The sequence below is a fragment of the Suncus etruscus genome, chromosome 11, assembly GCF_024139225.1.
Source record: "Suncus etruscus isolate mSunEtr1 chromosome 11, mSunEtr1.pri.cur, whole genome shotgun sequence".
NCBI lineage: Eukaryota > Metazoa > Chordata > Mammalia > Eulipotyphla > Soricidae > Suncus > Suncus etruscus.
Window position 1 is genome coordinate 101,565,373 of NC_064858.1, and position 27,219 is coordinate 101,592,591.

General features: G+C 40.2%; 1 protein-coding gene and 1 long non-coding RNA gene across 3 annotated transcripts in view; one reads left to right on the top strand and one right to left on the bottom strand.

Annotated features, from left to right (window-relative positions):
* Positions 1–27,219, top strand: part of TPH2 (tryptophan hydroxylase 2) — a 132,634-nt gene that overhangs the window by 12,350 nt on the left and 93,065 nt on the right. For both annotated transcript variants that reach the window (XM_049782762.1, XM_049782761.1), the window contains exon 5: positions 476–543. In XM_049782762.1, the coding sequence (XP_049638719.1) occupies positions 476–543 (68 nt within the window). The remainder of the gene's footprint in view (positions 1–475; positions 544–27,219) is intronic.
* LOC126021916 (uncharacterized) lies at positions 8,261–22,197 on the bottom strand. The gene is made up of 4 exons (XR_007500257.1): positions 22,163–22,197; positions 21,762–21,931; positions 13,160–13,243; positions 8,261–8,278 (listed from the first exon to the last, which is right to left on the bottom strand). It is a non-coding gene; the product is annotated as an uncharacterized LOC126021916 (long non-coding RNA).

Sequence of the window (27,219 nt, forward strand, 5' to 3'; positions counted from 1 at the left end):
GCTGGTATCAGAGATTGAACCAGGGATGCCTGCATACAAGGCATGCATAACCCTTCTACTATCTCTGTAAATAATAGAATTTTAAATAAATATTTATTATCCATTTATATAAGGCAATTACATTTAGGTCAACCTATTGAATAACCATGTTAAAGAGACTCGTTTTAATGAACAGCTTAGGATGAATTTGTGATTAAGATCAATTACATGTAAATTATTATTGACACCGACAAGATATTGTTCACAAAATTGGTTTGCTTAACGAAGCCACTTTGCCTGCTTAGTAGAAAGGCATTCCCAAGCATCACACATTGAATGAGGTTGTACTGTAAGCATAGTGTTCCCATGGCCATCCAATGAGAATGTTAGTATTTGAATTGAACACTCAATAAAGACCGCAGTGCTTTCTTGTAGGACATACACAGGTACTTTTTGGGCCCTCTGTTAAATCACTTAATCTCTTTTTTTGTTTAAGGGATTTAAGGACAACGTCTATCGACAGAGAAGAAAGTATTTTGTGGATGTGGCCATGGGTTATAAGTAGTAAGTACCTGTATAATTCTTTCTTGAAACTTGTCGTTGGCTAGTTAGGAAAAACACACGCTATGTTAAAAAGACCTGTCTTCTCTTCACTTTAACTTTTGCAGAAGGCAGACATGAACCATTTTAAACACTCACAGCTCTATAGGCTTTAAATACCAGACCTGATGTTTGACATCCAGGTATAATTGTAAAATAATGAGACCTGCAGGCCACATACCAAGTGCTACATTTTCACCATTGTGTCTGCGACTTTATAAAGGCAAAGGGGCCATTTTGTACACTCTCAGGGCCTGAAAATGTGTTTTCTTTTTACTTCTTACATGATTTTTTCAGTAACCCCCTTCAGTGCCTAGCTTCTCTAATGGAAGTAGTGAATACAGAAAGAATGGTAGAAAAAGCAAGGCAGCTGACATGGAAATGTGGTAGCTTTACATCCAAAGGCACATTTTCCTGTAATTAAAGTGCATATGGGAGAGTTTCATCTCAATTCTGATTAGGTTGGGATGAAATTAGAGAACTAGGGAGGGTTCCAGAATTGTGCTTTGTATACGGTGCAAACAGTTCTGACAAGGTATTTGAAAATGGCAATAATGTTTTACTGTAATGTAGAGGCAGGTCTCAGACATTTGAATGGATGACAGGTCTCTGTTTATTCTATGTATGATCATGAAATTTACAGGTTGTCATGTGCTATTTTCTTTGTCTGCTCCACATGCAAATCTATACCTGGTAAAGAAAAAATTCTTACTTTAAAGGCTAGTTTTGATTGTATGTTATTAAAAATTGTTTTAGAATAAAATTATTGTCAGAAAATGATTTGTTTTTATAACTACACCTGGAGTTGTATGAAGATTTCTCAGTTGAGAAGGGTTCACAATGGAAAGTTTAAGAGGTCATGTATAGTTGAGTCTTGATGAGAAGTTTGGTCCTTTGAACATTTGGATGTGGCCCCCAAAACAAATATACACCCTCATTCCCAAAGGATATTCTCCTCTTGGTTCACAGACTTTATTCATAAATTTGTGAGGATATTGATGGTTGTTAGAAAGAGCATGGTCAGTACAGAATTTTGAGGACTTTGGACTGTCCTTATGACTTGTGTTTGGCACTCTTGGTTTTTATATAAAACAGATAACAATTTTATGTAGATGGTATTTATAAAACATTATCTATAACAACAGTTGTGCACATATACCATATAAAATATTTTGTTGATTTAATTTTTTTTATTTGTTTGGGAGCCATACCTCGCGGTGCTCAGGGATTACTCCTGTTTTTGTACTCAGGAATCATTTCTGGCAGTGCTCAGGGGATCATATGAGATGACCTGGATCAAACTCTGGGTCAGCAGTGTGCAAGGCAAGCACCCTACTTGCTGTTCTAGGGCTCTGGACCCATATTGTTTGGTTAGTTGTGATTTATAATAAAAAACAGATTTAATCTTTCACTCTTTTCCTGGCACAAAACTGGTAAAACCTTTGAAATTTTCTAAGTGATGAGTAGCACCAAGATTTTTTTTTTTGGTTTATATTATTGTGGTGACTTTTGAACTGTATGTAAGATTAAGGGCTGGTTTTGAGGGATACTGGCCTTGTGATTAGAGGGATCAACCTTTCAGGCTAACCAGCACCCACTTACTCATCTTTGGGGAAGGGAGGGAGGGTAGAGATAGAATCAATGACAAATAATGTAATCATGACTATGTAATGATGTAGCCATAGAAAGAGCAAGATTCAGTAGACTTCCAGGTTGGTGACTACTACACTGAGATTTGGGGAAAATAGTTTACCTGGAAAGCCATAAACAATCTATACTCTCTCCCCATTCTATATTCTATGTATCTCTTCCCGGGATTAGGACCTTTTATAATGATCTGGAAATCTAATATGATAAAGTTTTTCTAAGTTCTTTGAGCTATTCTGAAAAATGAATTAAGCCCAAAGAACACTCTTTGAAGGGTTTGGTTTCTCTTTTATTGGTCAGAAGCACAGGTAATAATTTGAGTACGTGATCAGTAATTTGAAGGCAAGTAGGGGTATGGGTGTGGGGCAATGCCCTACTTTAAGAATTGAACTCTTGTCCCTAGGGCCGGAAAATAGTACAGAGTGTAGGCTGCTTGCCTTGCATGTGGCTGACCCAGTTTAGATCCTCCAGCACCCATAATTGTCCCTTGAGCCCACCAGGAGTGATTTTTAGTGCAGAGCCCAGGATTAACCCCTGAGCACTGTCGGGTATAGCCAAAAAAGACAAAAACAAAATAAAAAACAAAACAAAAACAAAAAACTATTGTCCCATAGAATCTGATGTTATATATGGGTAGATAGTGTTATAATTGAGTTGAATTGTGAATCACTGAACCACCGTCCAGACAATAGCTTTGTTATTTGTGTAGGGAAAAACCCTGTTCACATTAAAAACTGAGTCCAGGAACCCAGAAGAATAGTGAGGAAGGGACTAGTTAAAATATTATTTTATTCTTTTGTTTTGTTTTGTTTTTGGGTCATATACAATGGTGCTCAAGGGTTACTCCTGGCTCTGCACTCAGAAATTGCTCCTGGAATGCTTGGAGGACTATATGGGATGCCGTGAATTGAACTACTGTCATTCCTGGATTGGCTGCATGCAAGACAAATGCCCTACTGCTATGCTATCTCTCTGGCCCCAATATTATTCTTTTTAATAGAACCCTGAAACTGAACAAGGGAAAACTGACATTAGACATTACAACAATATTAATGGAATTGGTCAAGAAGCATTACAAATGGGTAGCCTTAGTTTTAAAAGAAAACATTTATAAGGAAAGGAGTGGAAAAGCTCACAGTCTAAACATTAGGGAGGATAAGGGTTTTATGTGCTAAATGCTGGTAGTTGTCAACTTCTTTTTAATATAAAGTAAACTTGAGGTGGGTTTTCTATGGAAAACAAATTTTTATAAGTAATTATTATTATTATTATTTTCGGTTTTTAGGTCACACCCGGCAGTGCTCAGGGGTTACTCCTGACTCTATGCTCAGAAGTCGCTCCTGGCAGGCTCGGGGGACCTGAGATGCTGGGATTTGAACCACCATCCTTCTCCATGAAAGGCAAACGCTCTACCTCCATGCTATCTCTTCGGCCCCAAGTTAAATTTTTTATAAGTTAATTTTAATAGGTTAAAAAGGACGGAGAGAGACCGAAAAGACAATAAAGCAGGTGAGGCACTAGCTTTGCACATGGTCAGCCCTGATTCTATCCCCAACACTGCACCAAGAGGAGTGAACTCTGAGACGGAGTCAGGTTGGTGACTATACTGACTTTGCCTTGAGCAAAGCCACATTTGGTCCCAAATCAAAAACAAAACAGATTTTCAAAAAAAAAGAAAAAATGGTGAAGATTTTTTAATATAATTTTTATTTTGATCGTAGTGGTTTACATATAGTTGACGATAATATTATAGGTTTACATTTACATAAAATCAGGGGGGTTTCCATCACCGATTTGTCCTCCCTACACCTCGGTGTTCGTCCTACCTCCCATATCCTCCTCCCTCACCCTGGGGCTGCGAGAATATGTAGTCCCCTTTGTACCTAGCTTACTACTTAGTAGTCTTGGTCTTGGTGCCTCCCTTATTTCCCCCTCTAACTGGGAGGAAGGACTACATAGTTCAAGTTATGTGGTTTTATTTGAAGAAGAGAAAAGTAATAAACTGGGGTAAAAGTCTAGTATGCTGAAAATGGGGAGAATCCTTCTAGAGGCTCTCATCGTCGGTTTAAGAGATGAAGGAGAAAAAGAAGGTGAAACACCCCAACAGTACAAAAAGAAGTGTCAAATATTCAGTGAGCACTCCAGTGATAATGATAGGCACCACGAAAAAAAAGCCATGGTCGTGAGTTAAAAAACATGGCAGAGCACCTAAAGGAAGAAAAGAAAAGAAGAAGAAAAAACCAATATAAATATAAATGGGGACAACAACTTCAATAACCACATCAAAACAAAGAAATCAACAAAAAGTAGATAGGTAAATAAAAAAATAATAATAAATGAAGAAAAAAATAATATATAAAAGATAAAAATGTTTTGTGCTTTTTGCCTTTTTCTTTTCCCTCCTGTACTGGCACAGTAAATATTGGGGTCATTCGAAAAGGAATTCACTTGGCCTAAGCGCTATGGGGTTTCTCCACCCTTGGGGTATATTTTCACGGGATTAACTATAGACTCCCTTCAGGTTCATTTACTCTCCTGGTGGTGCTTTCGTGGTGTTTGAAAAACTTCTGCTCCATCCTGGGTAATGAAATAAGACCTCTGTATCTAGAGATCTCAGTATCTGCACAGGTCCAGGAGTGGGACTTACGATGAAGTCTTTCTTTGTGGTTCTAGAAGTTCTGTTCCCTCAGTGTCATTTTAATCCATCTTCTGTGGTTGGTGGTCTTGGTCTTTGCACTGATCCTAGGATGGAACCTAGGATAACGTCTTTCATTGTGTTTCCAGAAGCCCCATTCGATTGCGATTGTCTCTGCTGGACCTTTGGAACTGGGGATCATGGTTATTGTGTGGGTCGTAGTTCAAACTCTAGACTAGGGCTTTTTTATTGGTCTCAAGATATATTCAGTCCAGTCATGGTTCTAGCAGCCAGTCATCTGTAAATCGCGGTCTTGGCTTTTGGGCCGACCAAAGGGTGACAAGTCTTCTGATTTTGTCTTATCGTTAGCTGGTGAGGTAGGATAACCTGTTCTTAGGTCAAGTTGTTCCCATTTTCTTTGTTGTCAGGATATCATATTAGAGCTGGCACTTGTTGGTGGCCCAGCGGTATTAAGGCTGTCCCGAATGGGATTTGTTTCCTGTAGCTGTTGTGAAGAACTGTGTCTATTCTATGTCCGGGATCCAGGGTTCAGGGCTGGACGGATACACAGAAGGATTTAACGGTGGTGAAGCAAATTAGGATCTGGTTTCCTTCTTGAAGCTAGAATAGTGGTAGACTCACAGAACTTGTCTTCTTCATAACTAGATGCACAGGGGCCAGTAAGTCACGTAATAAAGATAAGCTAATTTTATATGACTCCTAAAACTCTCCTTGTTGTCTGGTTCAGAGATACCAATTATAATGTGAATGTTATTTGGTGGATTTAGAGTTAAAGGAAAGTATTTAGATAAGAGAGTTTGGAATTTAGAGGTGTTCAAACTTTCAAATTCTTTCCCCTGGACATTCCAGTCCAGACTAACTGTGTAAACACAGTGATAAAAATTGGGGTATTAAAATAAGGCAATCGGGGAGTTGAGAGCTTAGGCTCCTCTAATTGGTCAACTTCGTGGTGCCCATTTTCTTGTGCCCATTTTCTATCTCACAATCGAGCCCATTCTGTGGTGTATTAGTAAGAGTTACAATGAAGACAAATATGCTCTGCATAGCACACTTTCTGGCACGTAGTTTGTGTCTCTGAGACTCAGCTCTTAGCGTTATATCTCTCCCTCTCTTTTCCTATAATCTCTCTCAGTTTTTTATTGCTTTATTATAAAATTCTCTTTTTTAAAAATAATATATTTAAGCACCACGATTACAAGCATGTTTATAGTTGGGTTTCAGTCATAAAAAAGTACACCCTCCAAGGGGCTGGAGAGATAGCATGGAGGTAAGGCGTTTGCCTTTCATGCAGGAGGTCATTGGTTCGAATCCCGGCGTCCCATATGGTCCCCCGTGCCTGCCAGGAGCAATTTCTGAGCATGGAGCCAGGAATAACCCCTGAGCACTGCCGGGTGTGACCCAAACACACACACACACACACACACACACACACACAAAGTACGCCCTCCTTCACCAGTGCAACCTTCCCACCACCAATGTCCCCCATCCCCCTTCTCCCAACCCCCTGCCTATCTTCAAGGCAGGCATTCTACTTTTCTCACTCATTACCATTGTCATGAGAGTTGTCAATGTATTTATTTCTCCAACTGAACTTACCACTCTTTGTGGTAAGCTTTATACTGTGACCTGTATCCTTCAGCCCTCATCTCTCTTGTCTCTGTATTGTATTATTAAAATAATGTCATTTATTTTCCTTAAAACCCATAGATGAAAATAAAAAAAACATAGATGAGATTATTCTGTTTCTTTCTCTCTCCTGACGGCTGCGTATTATCCCATTGTGTATATGTACCACACTTTCTTTAGCCACTCATCTGTTGTTGGGCATCTGGGTTGTTTCCAGATTCTGCTTATTGTGAATAGCGCTGCAATAAACATAGGCATGCAGAAGGCATTTTTGTATTGTATTTTTGTGTTCCTAGGGCATATCCCTAGGGGTGGTATAGCTGGATTATATGAGAGCTCAACTTCCAGTTTTTTTTTAGAAAGCTCCATATTGTTTTCCATAAGGTTTATCATTAAATTCTTTAGCTATATTAGCTCCAATGTCTATGATGTCATCTCTACAAATGCCCAAAGGAGACTCAACTTGTAAAAAAGTTACTTCAATTTCTTATTTAAATACAATTGTATATATACTGATTCTTTTTAATACTGCTGAGCGTCCTTTTTTTTTTTTTTTTTTTTTTTTTGGTTTTTGGGCCATACCCGGCAGTGCTCAGGGGTTACTCCTGGCTGTCTGCTCAGAAATAGCTCCTGGCAGACACGGGGGACCATATGGGACACCGGGATTCGAACCAACCACCTTTGGTTCTGGATCGGCTGCTTGCAAGGCAAACACTGTTGTGCTATCTCTCCGGGCCCTGAGCGTCCTTCTTTAAGGAATGATTTAATAGAAAGAAATCCTATTCTTGCATGTCTTTGTGTGTATTATGTATATGTATGTAGCTACCAGAATATTGATGGCAGATCTTTAGTTGGCTATTTCTTGTAAATAGAGTGAAGAAGCTTGACTCCCAGGATTGATTAGATCTGGAAAGGACAAATTCAGCAGAGAAAACCATCACTACTTAAAGAATTCTCTTCTCATTCTGTCCATGTTGTGGTTTCTTGGAGTCTGAGGATGCAATAGGGCCTGGCAGTATGATCCTGGAAATTGTGAGCAGGATGTCCAGGAGGCTATGGCAGAGCTGGGGCATAGGTCCTAACAAATCTCATCTTTTTCAGTTTGTTTTATTTTTTGTTTGTTTTGTTTTGTTTTTGGGTCTCACCCAGTGGTGCTCTGGGGTTACTTTTGGCTCTGCACTCAGAAATTGCTCCTGGCAGGTTCGGGGGAACATTTGGGATGCCAGAGATTGAACCTGGGTCCATCCTGGGTCAGCTGTGTGCAAGGCAAATGTCCTACCACTGTGCTATTGCTCCAGCCCCATCAGTTTGTCCAGTTTTCCACAAGGTTTCCTTGCAGCTTACAAAAATAAAGAGGGCTTTGTGTTTGAGAATGGGTATTTCTCTAGCCTGGCTAACTTTGTGCATGAGCAAAGGAAAAATTTTTTATCAGTGCAACAGTTACTTAAAATAAGCTCATTTGACTGGTTTCTGGCTGTGCATGATTTGATTTTCTAACCAAAGGTTTAGTCTAGTGTGAGGAGCAGGCTACTTGAAATTGGGGTGACCCAGAAAAATCTAGTATGGAGTTCTCCGCAAATATAGTTTGGTAATACAATTAAGGACCGGTCTGACACAGAGAGAACAATTCAATTCCTTGCTGATAAATGGTCAAGGCTTTACGGACACCAAGGAGAAGTCAAAAAACGTGGTCAAACCATAGATGAAGATGGAGTACAGATGCTTTGAGATAGTAGCTGGGATGGATCCTCAGGATGGAGTTGGAAACATCTGAAGGCAAGGAAGCAAAGGCAAAGAAATGAAATACAAAATAATATATATTGAAACCGCGGCCATGAGCCCTTTAGGGGGTTTGTGTTGAATACCATCTTTTTTATGATAGTCTTGAAAGGATAAGCCAGGAGGAAAGGATCAACACAAGCAGAAAAAAAAAAAATCCACTCTGATGAAAAAGCAGCATGCATTGCCATGAACCCGAAAAAGGAGCACAAGCAGACAAAGTGTCAGCAGCTGAGAACTGCCAATAGGTGCCACTCAGACCTTCTCTGATTGACAGCACTGTTGAGAAACAGGATTGATTACCCAGAGGTCTGCAGCTGCCTGTAGACATGCCTGAGCCAAACGGCCATGAGTGTCAGGGAGCTTCAGCAGTAATAGCTGAGGATGCATTCATTAGTGCAAATCCCCTTCTCCATAGAAGACCCGAAATGGAGAGCAGTGGTTGGAGAGGACAATACTTTGGAAGCCAGCTGGGAGAGGACATGTGACATGCAATCTTCCCATCCCAATAAAAATAAAATCCCAACACAAATAAAAAAAAATCTTGGTATAAACAAGCAAGGACCCCAGGAATAGATAATGCAAAATGAAGTGGCCCAGACTTGCAGTTCAGAGGAAATAGAAGTGTGGGGTCAGATGGATAGCAGGTGTAGAGAGAAAATTATGGTTGTGACGTTGTAGCTGTTAGGTTTGTCGCAAAGTTCATTTCTTTATCATTGGCATCTTCATCTTTGAATATTGGCATTAGCTTGGTGCATTTCTGTGGGTTTTATAAACTGTTCTATTGTTAGAGAAGAAAAATCAGTAATCCATTCTTTTTTTTCAATTGACTAAAAATGAACAAATTTTTCTTTGGGGGCCATTAAAATGATTATTCCTCCAAAATATGCATGCATATTTAATTTAATTATATTTTTTAGTGGGGGTGGAGGTAGTCATTTCAATCCATCTTGCTCTCTTGGAAAGAGGCCCCGAGCTCTGACTTTAATTATACCACTCGTTTGCTTAAATTGATTTTGAATATTACTGTGATTGTGTTTTGTTACAAATGTACTTTTTCCAGGTTGAAATTAAGGTTTTACATGCGCCTTCTAGTCTATTTTTTTTCCCATTGTGTCTGCTTCATCTTTGATTTCATTTTTTTATTTCAGTGCATGGGCTCTGAAATGTGAATAGGGAAATACAAATATCAATAAGTAACGTAAACAAGAAGTTTGCAAGGTGTCAGAAGTTGCTACTCAATGTTGAGAATTTTCCCAATTTTCCAAAAAGATGTACCGATTATAATGTTGGGATCCCAGCTAGTCTTTTTCATCTTCCGGCCTCAGTTTATTGCCTCTGTAAAAGGGAAGAATAGTATCCCTCCTATTTCCCTCCTGCGAGTATGTTACCAAAAGATGAAACAAATGGGTTATTGCTATACTGAATTGCTAGATGGGCAGACATCACTGAACAAGATGTGGTGTTCTGAGCATGAAATTGCTGTTTGATTCATCCCTGAAGATATGTCGGCATTTACACACCAGATAATAGTATTGTACAACACACTTTGGCTAGATACGGCACCATCCTTGTAGCACTCCTTTGTTGAACAAAATGTTATGGACTATGGTTGCAATGGACTTTATTCCTCTATCAAAAATAAGTCAAGGATTCAATTTTTTTTGGGGGGGGTCACACCTGGCAGCACTCAGGTGTTACTCCTGGCTCTCCACTCAGAAATCGCTCCTGGCAGGCTCACGGGACCATATGGGAGGCCGGGATTCAACCACCGTCTTCTGCATGCAAGGCAGACACTCTACCTCCATGCTATCTCTCCGGCCCCAATGATTTTATTTTTTTAAACTTTATTTATTTATTGATCGATTGATTGCTTTTTGGGCCACACCCAGTGGTGCCTCAGGGGCTGCTCCTGCCCCCTGCAGGCTGGGGGACCATATGGGATGCCAGGAATCAAACTGGGTCCCTGCCGGGTCAGTCGCATGCAAGGCAGATGTCCCCTCTCTGTGGCCCCTAGTCAAGGATTCTAAACCAAAAGATTCACTCAGACCCCTGGCCCTCCTGGATGGCTTGGCTGCTTCCACCTCTTATGTGGAGTGGCTTTGAGTGTGGAAATTGGAGTTCAAGCATACCTTTTCTACTTACCCACTGAGTGGGTTCAGAAAAGGTTTTGTGTTTCGAGCACTTCCATTTTCTTATCTGTCTAAGGCTATAACTCTACTTCTGCCTTAAAGGATTGGTATGAGCATTAGAGGAACCAAAATATTTGAAGCTCTTCAAATACTGCACACATAGGAAGTGTTGTGCCAGTTTTTACCGGTACGATTCTAATAATAGTTTTCTCACTTTTTCTGTCCACTTCTAAATATGTATTTGTTCCCCCTTCCCTCCTCTTTTGTTGTTTTGATTACAGAAAGGGTCACCCACTTTGATTGTGTGGGTGTGAGTATTATCTTGAAGCTGGTATCAAAATGAGGGCCAACAAATTAATATTTTTATTCATATTTTTCATCACTCTTGCATCCAAAATTTTGCACATCTGATTGCCCACTAATAACATGTGAGGTGGTGCTAGGGATCAAACATGTGGCTTTTGTCCTGCAAGATAAGGGCTCTCCCAACTGTGCTGCCTGGTGGACAATGGATAGATAGAAAAGAAAGCAGTATTCATAAACTCAGAGGGACCGAAAGGCTCAAAGTTGACTTAAAACAGGGACATTTCCTTGGTTGTATGTTTTGCTGAATAAACTTTCAAAGATGTTTTCGGAGCCATTAGGGCACAATGATCTGATGCTCTTGTTCAAATCTGTGATATGCATCTGTGTTTCTGTCAACTAGGTTAAACCAAGATTTCAAGTCATTAAGTTGCTCGACAAACCTTGGCTCCAAAAGCCCTCCTTTGGGGAAGCAAATGGGAAACTCATGACTGCTCAGTTTTCTGAAGATAAAATGTAGAGCAAATGCATTATCAGCTCTTCCCTTAGGGGAATCTGAAAGCTTGACCAGGGGCTGCAGTATCTGCTTTTATTAGTGTCACTGGCATGGCTGTTGACAAGAGACCAGTTTCTCGTAACATCTACCTCACTACTGGGCTGACTAGTAGCTGAATTCAACGCAAAGGACCCAATAGAGAGCAAGGCAGAAACCTTAATGCCACTTATAACATAGTCTCAGCAGTGACAGTAGTTTTTGTTTGTTCGTTTTGTTTTTTGGCTGCACCCAGAGACAGTCAGGGATAACTCCTGGCTCTGTGCTCAGAAATCACTTCTGGCATCACTTCTGGCAGGCTCAGAGGACTATAAGGGATGCTTCGAATCAAACCTGGGTCCGTTCTGGGTTGGCCCCGTGCAAGGCAAATGCCTTTCCGCTGTGCTATCTCTCCAGCCCCAATGTGTCTGTGTTTTTTATTGGCAGTGACTCATGTTATATTGGCACATTTAAAAAATATTTTAATAAAAGTTATTTATATGCATTTATGTTTATAAATTCTCATTTATGTTTATATAATATATATAGTTATATTTTATATATATTTATATTTTGCTGGATGTTACAGAAGTCCACGAATGTTAGAGATGAGGGTCACTGCGGGTTCATCTTGGAGGTTGACAACCACATATATTTAACTTGTGCTTGGTTTTATTTCTTCAAGACTCATCCAAACTACCTTTTTTTTTTTTAACCATATTGTTTGCTAATGTTTTACTGTAGAACTCATTCACAGACTAAGGTAGTTTAGGAAAGAAGAACATGGAGCAAAATGTAAAGGCTTTGGAGTTAGACAAAGCTGACCTTAATTCCTGCTGTACTGTTTATCAGTTCTGTGGTTCTGAGCACTGATCTAGACTCTGACTAGGACACAGTGCCCCCATCTTCAAATGAGCCCATTAGCTATCTTGTATGGTGGGAGAGTTACTAATAATTTCAGGGCCAGAGGCCAACTGGCACAAGATGTATTGACTATCAGTATCATCACATGCTAAGTACCCGATGGTTTCACCATTCCATGTCATCAATTGTTAAGCTCATTAAAACAAATGAAAGACCTCAAAGAGTGTGTGAATGAAGGATCTGCAGGCTTCACGGTGTGCTGAATTCAAAAAGCTTTTCCCAAAAAAGGTGCAGGTGAGTGCCTATCTCTGCGTCTTTCAGTTTTATCTAGCTCAGGTATGCAGCTCACTTCTTCAGAATGAAAAATGGGTTTTCTCCAATGCCCTTTCAGGCCAGTGAGTCTCAGCAAAAAGTTGAGGGCATGTATTGGTGAGGGGCTATCGTCATCTCTGAGAGGTTGATGCTTGCAGAAATTCTCACCTCAGCTGCACTTTGCAGCTGACCTATTTGGGTGACTTTAATGCCCTTTTTGCAAATTCCTGCCAGGAATTGGCACTGTGTTACCACATTAATTTTCCTCTCATGAAATGTATAGCCTTTGGTAAAGATGACATTTGTATGCATGGCATCCCTTCACTAACACTAGTGCAAACCAAACCATAGTTCTTTCTCCAATAAAGGAGGGGAGAAAGAGAGAGAAAGAGCGTGAGAGAGAGAGGGGGAGAGAGAGGGGGGGAAGAGAAAGAGAGAAAGAGAGAGAGAAGTAAAATGCCCATCTAGAAGCAGGTGGGGAAGGGTAGGTGGGAAAGAAAAGGGTATTAGGGAGAGTGAGAGAGAAATTGGGGACATTGATGGCAGGAAATGCTCACTGCCTGTATGGCTGTAACTCAATCATTAACAACTTTATCTGTGGAAGAAAAAATGTATTATGAACAATCTTGTAACCAAGGTGTTTAAATGACATTCATGCGCTCATTTTGAAGATGAGAACACCAAGCTTCACAAACAATGAAAACTAATTTCTAATTAGCAATAACTTACCAGTAAGTTATTCATTTGCCAATTATTTTTGAACTCACAGATTAGTGTTTGAGAAAGACTACTTTAGGGATCAAAATATCTTCTCTGCTGTTGCAAGTCAGCCCCTGAAGAGGTTGACTGATGGAGGGATGGAGGATGAGGTCTTTCCCCTTCAGCTGGGAGCACGCGTCTGCCACCCTGTCCAGCCGACGGTTCTGAGGTGAAACGGCGGGTAGACAGCTCACAGACAGTCAGGCTTGTGGAAATATTAGCTTTATTTGGTGGACAAGACTGAAGTCCAAGGTCTTAGCCTTAGTTCCAGCCAAGAGCCTCTTGCCTCCCACAGACCCTTGTTTTTATTCCCCAGAATCAGGTACCACCCAATGTTGGGATCAGATACCACCCAATGATGGAAGCAGAATCAGGTACCACCCTAGGGTGGGGGCAGAATGCCAGGTCACACCCTAGGGTAGGGCACAATCACTGATCAGGGTAGGGTCAGTAACATAATAATCCCATAAAATATTTACATACACAACACTCTGAAAGACAGAATTGGGTTTCTCTGCCCCCAGTCCTCCCTTCCCTATTGTTCTGTTTTGGAAGTGACTGTTGCACTTCCACTCAGCAGAGGTGTTATCATATACATGTTGAAATTAATGTTGATAGAACTAATGTCTTGATGATCTTAAAAGACTTTCTTCTCTTTATAGAATTCTCAACATAGTTAGAATGCACAGGCCTTGCATGCATGTAAGGCATGTGTTTAAGTCTTAAGTAGACTTACTGGATGAAGTCAGGACTCAAAACAAGCCCTGTCTGAATTCAATGCTAGGCTGTCTTTGCAGAGTGCAACTCCTGCCCGGGCCATAGCAGAAACAGGTCCTAACCCCTTTTAGGGATTTTGCTAAGCCCTCATGTTCTGTGCTTTCTGTCTCCTAACCAAAGCCTGACCCTCCTGGGATACATGATGGATAGAAATAAACACAGCTGGGCTGAGGCTTGCAGAACAAGGGCCAGGGATTTGTTCATTTTTCTGACTTTTTTTAGTTGCTAGTCTATATATATATATTTTTTTTTTCATTTACAAAATGGCAACTTTTGTGTTTCATCTGCTTGCAGTCTAAGAACACAGCTAAACAGACATGATCGAATAGGAACAAGCAATTTGAAAAGTGCAATCACTAATCCAGCAGGCAGTCCATTCGATCTGGGTGAGAGAGAGTGAGTGATAGTGAGAGCATTGGGGCTCTAGAGAGAATTATGTCATTCCACATGGAATGGTGAGGAGTCTGACCTCCTCTCCTTATAAAAACAGAGAAGAGTATGTTTCCTGTAACCCTCCAATCTCCCCTAGTCCCTGAACTATCACATAATATCAAAATAGAGCCCTTTGGCATTGAGACTCAGAAGTAGGTTTTGGATAGATAATATTGAATAGGTGTACTTATGGAATAAATCCGCTTTGCGATGAGCATATTGGGATTCGAAATCCACATCTTACTTTGAGGAGGGTTTCTCAGTTTCCTGTTTCCCTAAATGACCCAGCAGGAGTCTGCAGAGAAAGGGAGAAAAATTGATAGATTTTCATCGACAGACAAGGGTGGGCTCCAGAATTTGGGCAGAGCTATTGGCAGATATTGGGAGAGCTATTTTGCTGCTTTTCTCTTCCTTCCTAGTGTCCAGACTATGCCTTGAAAAAGTCTCCCTACTCACGGGTAGCTGTGACAATTTTTACCGCTATTTGAGTTGGATTGTTACCAATGCTGGTTATTTTTTTTATTAGCAATTATTGCAACTTGCAGAAAAATAACTGGGGTGACTCTACCTTTCCACCTTTCTGGAAATTTTAGTTGACCTATGCATTTCTTATTTCATGTGAGAAGAGGTTTGATTTATGGATTCTGCTTGTGTTCAGAATGTAGCTTAAAGGAATACATTTACTAGCACGAGTCTGGAGTGCCCGTTCCCTATTTTTAGATAGGCGAATCTTAATTGGATATATAACAAATAGAAGGGAGAGGGAGAATGAAAGGGAAAGTTAGCCTTTCTGAGCTTAAGAAAAGGGGAGAAACTGAGAAGCTGTAAATTTCTATCTTTAATGACATTTCCTTCATCAATTTCATCCGCAGATGAATGGTGGACTCTGTTGTGAGATGGAACCAAGCTTCATTTTCCCCCCTTCTCTGCCTTTTTGAGAAGAGGCACCTTAGAAGGCAAATATGTTTTCTTCCTGACTGAGCTAATTTTATCCCATTCCATTATCCTCCATTGATTTGCTTTCCCAGGTTTTGAATGAAACTGAGATGTATGTGGCTGTTTGGGTATTTTGTGACTCCTGCATAAACACCAGTTGTTGATGCTTTAATTTCTCTGAAATGGAGCGGTAAATTGAAAAGCAGAACAAAACCAAATATTTTTAGTATGGGGGGGGTTCATTTCCCTGATGAGAAGAAAGGTTTCTAAGGAAGGTCACATAAGATAGAGGTTTGAAGAGTACCTCTATTGTGAAACCTAAATATATATATATTTTTTTCTGCCTAAGAGACCACACCTTTTTTTTTTTCTTCTTTTAAAATATCCGCAGCACAACTATAGTTGGACGGACCTAGGAGGTAACTGAAAACAAGAGTTGGGTTTTTAAAAATACTTTCCTGCTTGTTACAGAATTCTCGGCATGTTTACATGCACAGTTCTTGTAAGTATTGCCAGGTTGTATAGGAGAACTATTTTCATGCCAAGTGTTTCTCTCTCCCTAAGTTCAGCTCAGTGGCTGAAAGGAAAAGAGCCTGGGCATCGGGAAGAAAGACAAAAGAGAAAATTGATTTCAAAAAGGCTTATCCTTTCATTTGGGGGACTTGGTGGGTGTTTGAGATATAGGCGAATGTCTTAGTAGGATGTTGTCTGATTATAGCATGACCCCTACAGCTATGGAAAACATTAGCACAGTCTGGACAGAGAATCACTGACTGACAAGAAAGAAGTTATGCCACATTCTAATGCCTTTCACAGGGAACTAGCATGGTATTTTTTCACTTTGAAATTAATTCCACGAACATGAAGGACTCACATGACTTCTACCAGTCCTGTCTGAGAGGTGAATGGATTTATACAGAGAGGTGCTGTTTCATCTCCTCCAGACCTATTCCCAACCCTGCAGGGAAGTGATGAAAAAATTTTTTTTTTCAATTTCTGGACACCTGGAGGAAAGGAGCCAACCATACTGAGTAGCTGTTAGAAATTAGGCATTGGCCCTGGAGTCTTATAGATGATGTCCTCTTTGATCCTCTCAGTGTTGTAGAGTTGTGTCTCCCTTTGATTCAAAGGAGGGGCAGAAGCCTAACTCGTGCTGGATACCTATTAGCTCCCCAGTAATTCCACTGGGTGTTGGGCTGAGTGAATTTCTAGTACTAGCCTTTCAGCATTCAGTTTCCTGCTATGCCTCTTACCAGTGATGTTGGGCACTTATTGTATCAGTGAGCCTAGTTTTCTCTGTCATAAAATGGGACTATTAAATCATTTGGTCACTCTATAATGTGAGCGTTATATGACATAACCTTGCATGTGCTATTATATTAGTTATTACAATTGAATTATATTCATTATTATTATTTTTTGGTTTTGGTCACATCTGGTAGTGCTCAGGGGTTACTCTTGGCTCTATGCTCAGAAATCACCCTTGGCAGGCTTGGGGGACCATAGGGGATGCCTGGATTTGAACTGCCGTCTGTTCTGTGTAGGTCACGTGCAAGGCAAATGCCTTACCACTGTGCTATTGCTCCGGCCCCTGAATTATATTAATTATTTCCCTAAAGTAAAGAACTGCTGAATAACCATATTCCCTATTTTCTATTGGAAGAGGATGAAGTCCACATGTTAATAGAATTTAGTTCTGTTTTTTTCCCTTGTAGTATACTCACTCTTTTTTTTTTTTTTTTTTTGGTTTTTGGGCCACACCCGGCAGTGCTCAGGGGTTACTCCTGGCTGTCTGCTCAGAAATAGCTCCTGGCAGGCACGGGGGACCATATGGGACACCGGGATTCGAACCAACCACCTTTGGTCCTGGATCGGCTGCTTGCAAGGCAAACGCCGCTGTGCCATCTCTCCGGGCCCAGTATACTCACTCTGAAAGTAGTTTTTTCAGTCTCTGGAGCAAAAGTAATCTTTTCTGTTGAAAACGTATTGACTCTATATGTCTTTATTCTGAAGAATGTTGACATTAGGTGACAACATGTCACGAATGAAGGAATGAAGCACTAACCAGCATAGAAGTAGGTGACCATATGGCATTGGTGGAGATATTTGAGACTGAATGTTCACTTGTGTGTGTATGGTGCTGAGTACTGAACCTAACGCATGCCTCACACGTGCAAGACATGAGCTCTTCTGCTAAACCACATCCATGCCAGAATGTGGCCTCTGGTGACCCCCAAGCCAGTTATCTTCAGAGCCTGAGATCACTATTGAATTTCAACTTTCCCCCCCCTCTATATTGGTTTTGTTTTGTTTTGTTTCTTTGCATTCAACTTCTTGTGAATGTTCAATGTGCTAGTATCTGTCCAGTTGTTGTCCTGGTTGATATTTAATTTCATGGCATTTTTGACAGGTGGGAAAAAATCCTTTTAGAATGTGAAAGGGCTTTCTGTAAGGTGAGAACATAGCGGAAAGTTCTGTCCTGGGGTGCACAGAAAAAATAAAAACAAATAATTTTCAGGAGTTGAAATTTCTCTCTCCCTGAGGCTCCCTAGGTGCAGTAGTTTATTTTCATTATGCCTCTTGTAAAGGCAGCACCAATATTAACAATGGGAACACAACATACAATAACGCTTTTGTTTGCTACTATCTGAAAGTTCCTCAGGGCCCATAGACTCATTTACAAAAATTCATGTGCGCAAAACTCATTTGCAAAAGCAAATAAAATATGTGATCACAAATGCTCTTTACCTGAGTGGCCTAAAGGACTAGTCGAAAATGTGTTTGTTCTTCCTTTGCTCTGAGGTACTGCTAGCTGAACAGTCACAGACTGACCAGTCGCCTCTCCAGAGGAGCCTGTCCAGCATGGGTTTGTCAAACGACTCCAGTGCTTTGAAATCTTGGTCTAATCCAGCTGGTTGATAAGTCACGGTACTGATTTGTGAATTCCCTTTTTGAAAAATAGCACTGAATCATTGTGCTCTGTGGCTTTGAAAATCTTTTTTATTCATTGAGGTGTCCAGTCAAGGAGCACAACATTTTCAGTTAAGTTTGAGTGATTCTATCTAGGTGGATGAATACTAACTACTTTCTTTTCTGTAAAAGCTTTGGTTAAAATGGCCTGGAAATGTGAGTTTAGAAAATTAGAAATAGGGCCCAGAGAGATAGCACAGCGGCATTTGCCTTGCAAGCAGCAGATCCAGGACCAAAGGTGGTTGATTCAAATCCCGGTGTCCCATATGGTCCCCCGAGCCTGCTAGGAGCTATTTCTGAGCAGACAGCCAGGAGAAACCCCTGAGCACCGCCGGGTGTGGCCCCCCAAAAAAAGAAAATTAGAAATAGGGGCCGGAGAGCTAGCATGGAGGTAAGGCATTTGCCTTTCATGCAGAAGGTCAGTGGTTCGAATCTCAGCATCCCATATGGTCCTCCGAGCCTGCCAGGAGCGATTTCTGAGCATAGAGCCAGGAGTAGCTCCTGAGCATTGCCAGTTGTGACCCAAAAACCAAAAACAAACAAACAAACAAACAAAAAAGAAAAAGGAAAAGAAAATTAGAAATAACAAACCCTTGTGTGTAAAGTAATTACTATTTAGGAATAATTGATGCTATTAGAGAATTTAGTAACATCTCAGATTTTTGATGCAGTCAACCTTGTTTTAATCCCTGGAACTACATATGGTTCCACATGTACAGACTACAGTGACACCTGAGCACAGTTAGGAACATCCCCCAAGCACAGCTGGTGAGTCCCAAAATCAAAAAGAAATCTGAAGTTTTAGAATTGCTTTTTGTTTGTTTGTTTATTGACTACACATAGTGGCACTCAGGGGCTACTCCTGGCTCTGTGATCAGAAATCACTCCTTACTTGGGGGGACATATGGGGTGCTGGGGATCGAACTCATGTCTGTCTTGGGTCAGCTGCGTGCAAGACAAAAACCCTACCACTTTGCTACCACTTCGAACCCTAGAATTGCTTTTTAAATATCAATAAAAATAATTTAGTTAAAGATAAAACAAAACAAATGTTAGTGTTTTTGATACATGATAATTATTTCCCCTTAACCTTTATATTTACAGACTTTGCTTCATTTGTTGGCTTACTTATTTCACTGTTTATTGAACATCCATGTGATCTTCCAGCCTCTTCTCTGGGTGGCAAAGATAGAATACAAGCCAAGCTTTAGAAGAAAGAACTGAGTTTATCAAGAGGGAGTGGCAGATGGGAAGAATCAATGGAGAACTGTGGAAGCATAGAGACATTTTGGTCATGGGTCTACTGTGGTAACTTTGTACCCCGAAAACGTATGAAGATTTACACTCTTATAAACCAGGAACCATAATAAAACAAACCTCTGATATATACAAAGCAAACAAAAATTCCTGTCTTCAGGAAGTGTACATTTTGACAAGGGAAATGACTATTGCTGACACTAAGTTTGGATATTTTTTCTTCGTGTTTAATTCCCCCTGGTCATTAATGACATTATTTTTATCATAAAGTTATTGGGAATCCTTTCTGGCCTGAGTTCTGAAGTGTAATGGTATCAAATGAAGTAACTTCAGACTTTCTCAGAGACTCTTAACAATAAATGAAAACGCATTTGGATTGTAATTAAGCTTTAATGAACATTTTTTTCCTGGACTGCAAGGGACATTATTCACAAAGGTGTCGCTAAACCAATTTTGTATTTAGTGACATTTTCGTGACAGGCTGTAGTGAGATTCATCAATAGCTGGTTGAAACTACTTCACCCTCATGGGTTACCAAGCTATGAGAAGGGAAAACAACTAACAGCAAGTTTTTAACTATTGATGGCTATTGATTTTTTTAAATTATTGTCAGTAAAGATACAAAAAAAGAATTCACCATTACTCAATATCAGAGAAATGCTGATCAAAATGATAATGCAGTATTATGTATATGATTTGATATAACATGCATATATCAGAAGGACTGGAAACAAAAAGGATTAGCTGGGATATAGTCTGGTTCAGACTCTATGAAAAACAGTATGAAGAGTTCTTTAAAATTGTGAGACTAGGAGCCGGAGAGATAGCATGAAGGTAAGGCATTTGCTTTTCATGCAGAAGGACGGTTGTTCGAATGCCGGCATCCCATATGGTCCCCATAGCCTACCAGGAGCAATTTCTGAGCATGGAGCCAGGAATGACCTCTGAGCACTGCTGGGTGTGATCCAAAAACAGAAAACAAACAAACAAAAAAAATGAGACTAGTTTTTATATGACAGCAACTCACTTTGTGATATATACCCCCCCAAAACAAAAAAAAAACATTAATTAAAAAGATTTTTGCACGTCTATGTTCATTATAGAGCTTAGTGTATAAGCTAGGATATGACACAACTTAAATGTACAATGGCAGATGGCTGGATAAAGAAGTTGTGTTATATAGATGTATATATATACCCACATCATACACACATATATAGTGGGCATTATGTCACTATAAGAAGAAAATGAAACCTTTCATTTCTCTGTGACTTGAATGGAATTGGAAGGCATTATGATAAGTGAAATAAACCAGATAGAGAAAAAACACTGAATAGTATCACTCCTCTGTGGCATAAAGAGAAACAAGACAGTACTAAATGATGAGAAAACCCTTGGCTTTAGATTACAAAACTTTGATTATCAAGCAGAGATATGGAGGATAGCGGGTAGGAAGAGGTGGGCTGGAAGTAACATAATGACATTGTTGGAAAGGCTTGAGCTCTTGGGTTACCAGTGAGGTATGGTAACACCAAAACTGTAAACACAAACACTTTTGTAAACCCAAACTACAACAATAATAATAAATAGGCTATCAAATAATAAAATTACTATGTGATAGAATACAAATGACAAGATTTTCATTCTATCAAAATCAAGACTCTTGTAAATAATATTAGAATCCTTTTAACTACCCTCTACAGTCTCATTTTGTTTCTTAGATAGAAAAGATAAGAACGACTTATAGATGCCTCCCTGGAAATTATGCAGAATTCAGGTAGACTCACTGAGGCCTGCAGTTCCTGTATCTCATAAGTCAAGAAGGAACAAAAGAGAGAAACTTCCTTCTTTTCCATTCCCGAATCTTTTATCAAAGGTTCTATTCAAATCCTTGGAGGAACTGTTAATTGCTAATGAGTGGCAGAGTGGTTGGGGTTTTACTTGGCACCTCATCTCATTTCCCTTTTGCAACCCCTAGGTGGAAGTGTCAATCAAAAGAGAAAGGCCTAAGGTGGGGAAGAAGAGAAAAGATGAGACAGAGATGAGAGAGACTGTCTTTTCCAGGTAGATAAACAGCTCTTGAATAAGGGAGGCAGCTCGTGCCCTGAGGAACATGTAAATGAAATCAAATCGAAAATGAGTTCATTCCTAACTCTTCCCTATCAAAGTCACCCCTCCCCTCCCCCAGTTCTCTGTTTACCTTCGCCTCCTGTTTGGTGCTTGCCACTGAGGACATCCAGCTGTTTTCAAAGAACATAATCTGCATTGTGTTTGCACCAGCCTTGCCATCTTGATGTAAATGCCATCAGTCGCGCCTGTCACATCTTCCGCCACTGAATAACTGAATTGCTTTCCAACACTGGAGTTCCTCTAAAAAGATAACACAAGCAGAGAAACGATTGCACATTAGGAATTCTAGCAGCCAGGACTCCAGGAGGCAGCCAGGGTGTAGTTCCATAATCAAATGTTTTCCAGCTCCCCACATTTTAAAGAAAAAGTCTGAAAAAATCGCGTGCTGTTGGAGCTGCTAGAGGGGAAGATCAAACAAATAGTTAAATGAAAAGAGGATCTTGTTGCTTATTCTCATGCTTATTCATCTACCTATCGGAAAGAACCCCCACCACTGCAGCGTCAGTGGGGTAGATGTCTCTGGAATTCAGTGTCAAAAGTGTATTTGTTAAACAACTTGCCTCTAACAAGCTCAGGACTTAACCTAGCAGTATTTCCTCTGTCTCTGACTCCAATGAGATGCATCTGGGTACTGTTACTCTCTCCTCTCTGCAGGGACCTTCATCACCTTGTCTCCAGGAAGAGTAGGATTTAATCTCATGGGCTAGGAGATGCTTCCTACAGCCTTGAGTGTTTCCAAAGAAAGTTCCAGATTTTATTTAAAATTATAGTCAGTAAGCATACAAAAAAAAAAAAGAGTTCACCATTACTGAATATCAGGGAAATGCCAAAGAGGAATACTGCACCAAGGCGTCTTTTTCAATTGTTGAGTCTAAATCTCCATTTGGACCACTCTCTCCCTTTTCCTCAACCTGTTCTTATTGTGTCTATCATGTTGCTAAAGCCTTCGGTTGCCATCCTTTTGGCAAAAATGCCGACTTGGCTGTTTACAGCAACTACTAAAAGTTGTGTCTGTTTTTCCTGTGAATTGGAAATCGGTGAATAATAATTTTGGTGATTGGGATTTCCTGCATTCCTAACTCATTCTGTATAAATAGAAGTCTCCCTAGAGATCTAATTATAATACTTACATGTAATTAGTTTGTGGAGAGTCTCATCAAGTTGGGGTTTATACCAATGTAAATAAATGGGTTTTATTTTTCCCATTACTGAAAGCAATGCTTTCAACTGTGTTGTGTTGAATTGTACTTTTCTGCTGGGAAGCAATTCCTTAGCAGTATCTAATTTCCTGTCATTTTCAATTATTTGTGCAGTCTCATTTGGGTATTTAAGATCGAGTTCTGCTCATCTAAAAAAATGATTAATCTCAAAAACTCAAAGTATCCCTCACCTGCTTAGTTATTTGGAGTTGGTATGTGTGTATGTGTCTAAAGCTTTATTGTTTCTTACCCTTCCTTTTCTTGTGTGTATGTGATGTGTGTGTGTGTGTGTGTGTGTGTGTGTTATGACCCGGGGTCACAACTCTTAGCTATGGTGTTGTGCAATCTTTTTAGTCATAGTGCTTGTTGGAAGTCACATACTTGGTCATGGCACTGGGGATCCTGAATGACTTTATTGTTGGAATTGTACTAAACATGGGAAGCGATGCTGGGCATCACATGCATTACCTCACATCTCTGAAGCAGGTGTTGTACCACTGAGCTCTCCCTGGATCTCTTTATTTTCTTCTAGGATCCATTTTCTCCAGAGTTGAGGACTGAGAAGAGGGCCAAAAGGGCTTCCACCTGCCACTACCTCTGTTTTCAACTGTCAGTGGTAGATGGGCCTCAGGCTACCTTTATTTTATCTTGAATTTTCCTGATAGGATGGTCTGGATTAATTGGGTTCTGCCTCATGTTTATATAATTTTCTTGCAATATTACTGTTCTTTCCACTTCTACCTCTGCAGATATGCACCCTGTTCCCCTCTGGCCTTCTCAGTGGCCTCCATATCTGCCCTTCTTCAAGCTGAGCACACCATAGCATGGGGCCCCTCACAACCTGCTCTTCAGGCCTGAGGACAACCCTCGAACCAACTTTTATTTGCTGAATACTGAATAGAAGAGAGTATAGTTGGGGGAGAGGGTCTTCTATTTTCTACCCAGGCACCTCATGTTTGACCCACAAAAATTCGTAGATTTTATTGGATACCAGATTCCAGGCTTAAGTGAATCTTTAATACCAGCAGTCACATGTCAAGACACATGGCAGTGCTCCTCTAGGCTTCCAGACACCCACACAGAGATGGTTTTGCTACTGTTGGACCAGAAGCAGGAAGGTCTGTTGTCCTGTTGCTCCCTGCTGCCCTCTGCAGAAATGAGATGCTGAGTCCCACTTCTCACTGGCCTCCTCTGCAGTTCTTATTTGCATGTCTGATCTTCCTCATTCAGCTGACTTTCCTACCTTTTATAACATCTCATTTTTTGTTCAGTTTGTAAGTGAAGTTTAAGGGTAGAATAAAGGGGCTCGTATGACAAAACTCTGTTGGTTCCAGGACCCTTTCTGTTATCTTTAAGGAGATGCTCAACTCTACCTGATGGATTCTCTGGATAGTGATGTACTCAGTTTACTTTGTTTTTGGGTCAGAGCAGTGATTTAAGCTCCTTTAATAGACATTAATTATAATGCCTATTATGGGGCTGGAATGATAGCGCAGTGGTAAGGCATTTGCCTTGCATGCACTAACCTAGGATTGGATCTTGGTTCCATCTCCCGGAGTCTCATATGGTCCCCCAAGCTAGGCGCGATTTCTGAACATATAGCCAAGAGTAACCCCTGAGCGTCACCAGGGGTGGCCCAAAAACCAAAAAAAAGGAAACAAAAAACCTACCAAAAACAATAAATATAATGCCTATTCCATATATATTATAACATATATATCCAGGGATATAAGCATATAATATACAGGAATATTTCCTGTAACCTGTAATATATCAGGACACTCCTCTGCTATCTTTTTCATATGCAGTTAATAAGACTTTGGTAACAAAGACATATAAATCCAAATACATTCTGATTTTTCCTGAGACCTCAATTTTTATTTCTATAAATGTCAATTTCAAAAATGAAAAAAGATCTGAATTCCTCTGTCTTCCTGGTTCTTTAAGTTCATGCTGATTCTATTGGAGGTACTCAGAACTCTGCAGTCTTAGTGTGAAAGTCACATGAGTGAATAAATATGAAGTATCCTATATGGTTTATCAATCAGCCTATAGCACATTTATATATAATTGTGTATGGGAATAATTGTATATGACATTTCCTACATATAAATATCTATACTTGTATATCTTATTTGAACTCAGGACATGAAAATTTGCTGGTGTCTAGAATGTATGTTTTATTTTATTGATATACTTTCCAATTAAGATGATAGCATAAGGGCCTGGAGAGATAGCACAGCGGCGTTTGCCTTGCAAGCAGCCGATCCAGGACCTAAGGTGGTTGGTTCCAATCCCAGTGTCCCATATGGTCCCCCATGCCTGCCAGGAGCTATTTCTGAGCATAAAGCCAGGAGTAACCCCTGGGCACCACTGGGTGTGGCCCAAAAACCAAAAAAAAAAAAAAGATAGCATAAGCCAGATTGACTGGGTTTTAAGCCTGGCCCCATTATTTTAGGAAATAACTTTATCTCTCAGAACCTCAATTTACTCATCAATAAAATGTAAATTACAGTCCGCTCTATCTCTTCTTCTTTTTTTTTTTTTTTTTTTAGTTTTTGGGCCACACAAGTTGGTGCTCAGGGGTTACTCCTGGCTGTCTGCTCAGAATTAGCTCCTGGCAGGCATGGGGGACCATATGGGACACCGGGATTGGAACCAACCACCTTAGGTCCTGGATCAGCTGCTTGCAAGGCAAACGCCGCTGTGCTATTTCTCCGGGCCCAGTTGGCTCTATCTCATGGATTTTGAGAATCAAATGAGTTCACCTAAAAACTCATAACCTCAAAAGTCTCTGACACTTGGTTCTCAAAATGAGCTATGATATTTCTGCATTAATTCCATGGAAAAACAGATTTCTTGTCTTTTGCTCTATTTGCAGTTCTTCAAAGAGGAATGAAATAACTCAAGCTGTCCTTTAGTTTGTGATAGTTGATTTTTAAGCATTTTCCTTAAATAGCTATGGGGGTTGGGGATAGAGTAATGTAAAAAATTTGACCAGGATCACTGCATCAGCTCTTGAGTCAAATGTCATGTTAGTCGTCACACCAGCAAGACAGACCAGCAAAAACATGAAAATAGCCATGACTATCCATGGTCTCAGGCTTGAGATGCTGGCAGTTCAGTTTTTCCTTCTGCTGCTTCCTTATTCAGCTCCCTTTTGAAATGCTGCATGTTTGCAGATCAATAGCAAAGGAAAAAGTTTGACCTAACGATTCTTTCCAAATGGCCTCTCAATATTTCATTTATTGTTTCAGCCTCATCGCTTCTCTACCTTCTGAGTTTGCACACTCCTTATTAGCTTGATTGGCTTACCTGACTCAAATTGATTCTGTTGAATTTTCTGGAACCAGAAGCGGACAGTTTATATATTTATTTCCCAACATCCTTTCTATTTTTATCTTTAGATCACAAGTTTTCCATCTAAAATTCATCACAGATGCAAAGTCTTAGTGGCTTGATCTTTCTCTCAAATATTTGCCCGGTTGTAATTTTTTATTTGCTATCAACTGCCAAATTTAAACAAGGCTAATCTTGTTCTAATTTGGCTTATATAAATCCTCCTCTTGGCACTTCGAGAAAGCAAATGTTAATTTCTGGTTTTCTTCCATGTTATTTTTTATCTCTCATGTACTGCAGTGAATTAACACACACACATACACCAAACAAATGTGAGCAAACAAATAAAAAAAAATCAAAGTTGTGAGAGTTGGGAATGACTGTCATTGGGGATTGCAATGTGAAACAGAAAGCATTTTGATAAAACACTCTGAAGTCTGTAGTGGTGGTGGGAGTCAGGAAGCAGGGGGCCTGTTGGCTGGTCTTTGCAATTACTCTCCTCCTTCTCCTCCTTTTTCTAGCTCTGGTATCCCTCATGGATGCTCCCAGCTTCCGGAAGGTTCCAGCAGCTGAAGCAATCCTGAGTGATATTTGCAGCTTGTGTGTGCATTGACTCCTATGGGGGAATTCTGAGATTGTAGGGCTGGATTTCATTTTGTGTGCATGTATTTGGACTTCCAGGTACTCCTTGCTTTTTAAATTTTGTTTGTTTGTTTCTTTTTTTTTTTTTTTTTAATTATTGGGCCACACCAGCGGTGCTCAGGGGTTACTCCTGGCTCTGCATTCACAAATCGCTCCCGACAGGCTTGGGGGACCATATGGGATGCCAGGGATTGAACCCAGGTCTGTCCCGGGTGGGCTGCGTGCAAGGCAAACGTCCTGCTACTGTGCTATCACTCCGACCCCGTATTTTTTTCATGTGTTTTTTTTTTGGTTTTGTTTTGTTTTTGAGCCACACCCAATAGCCCTCAGCGGTTACTCCTGGCTCTG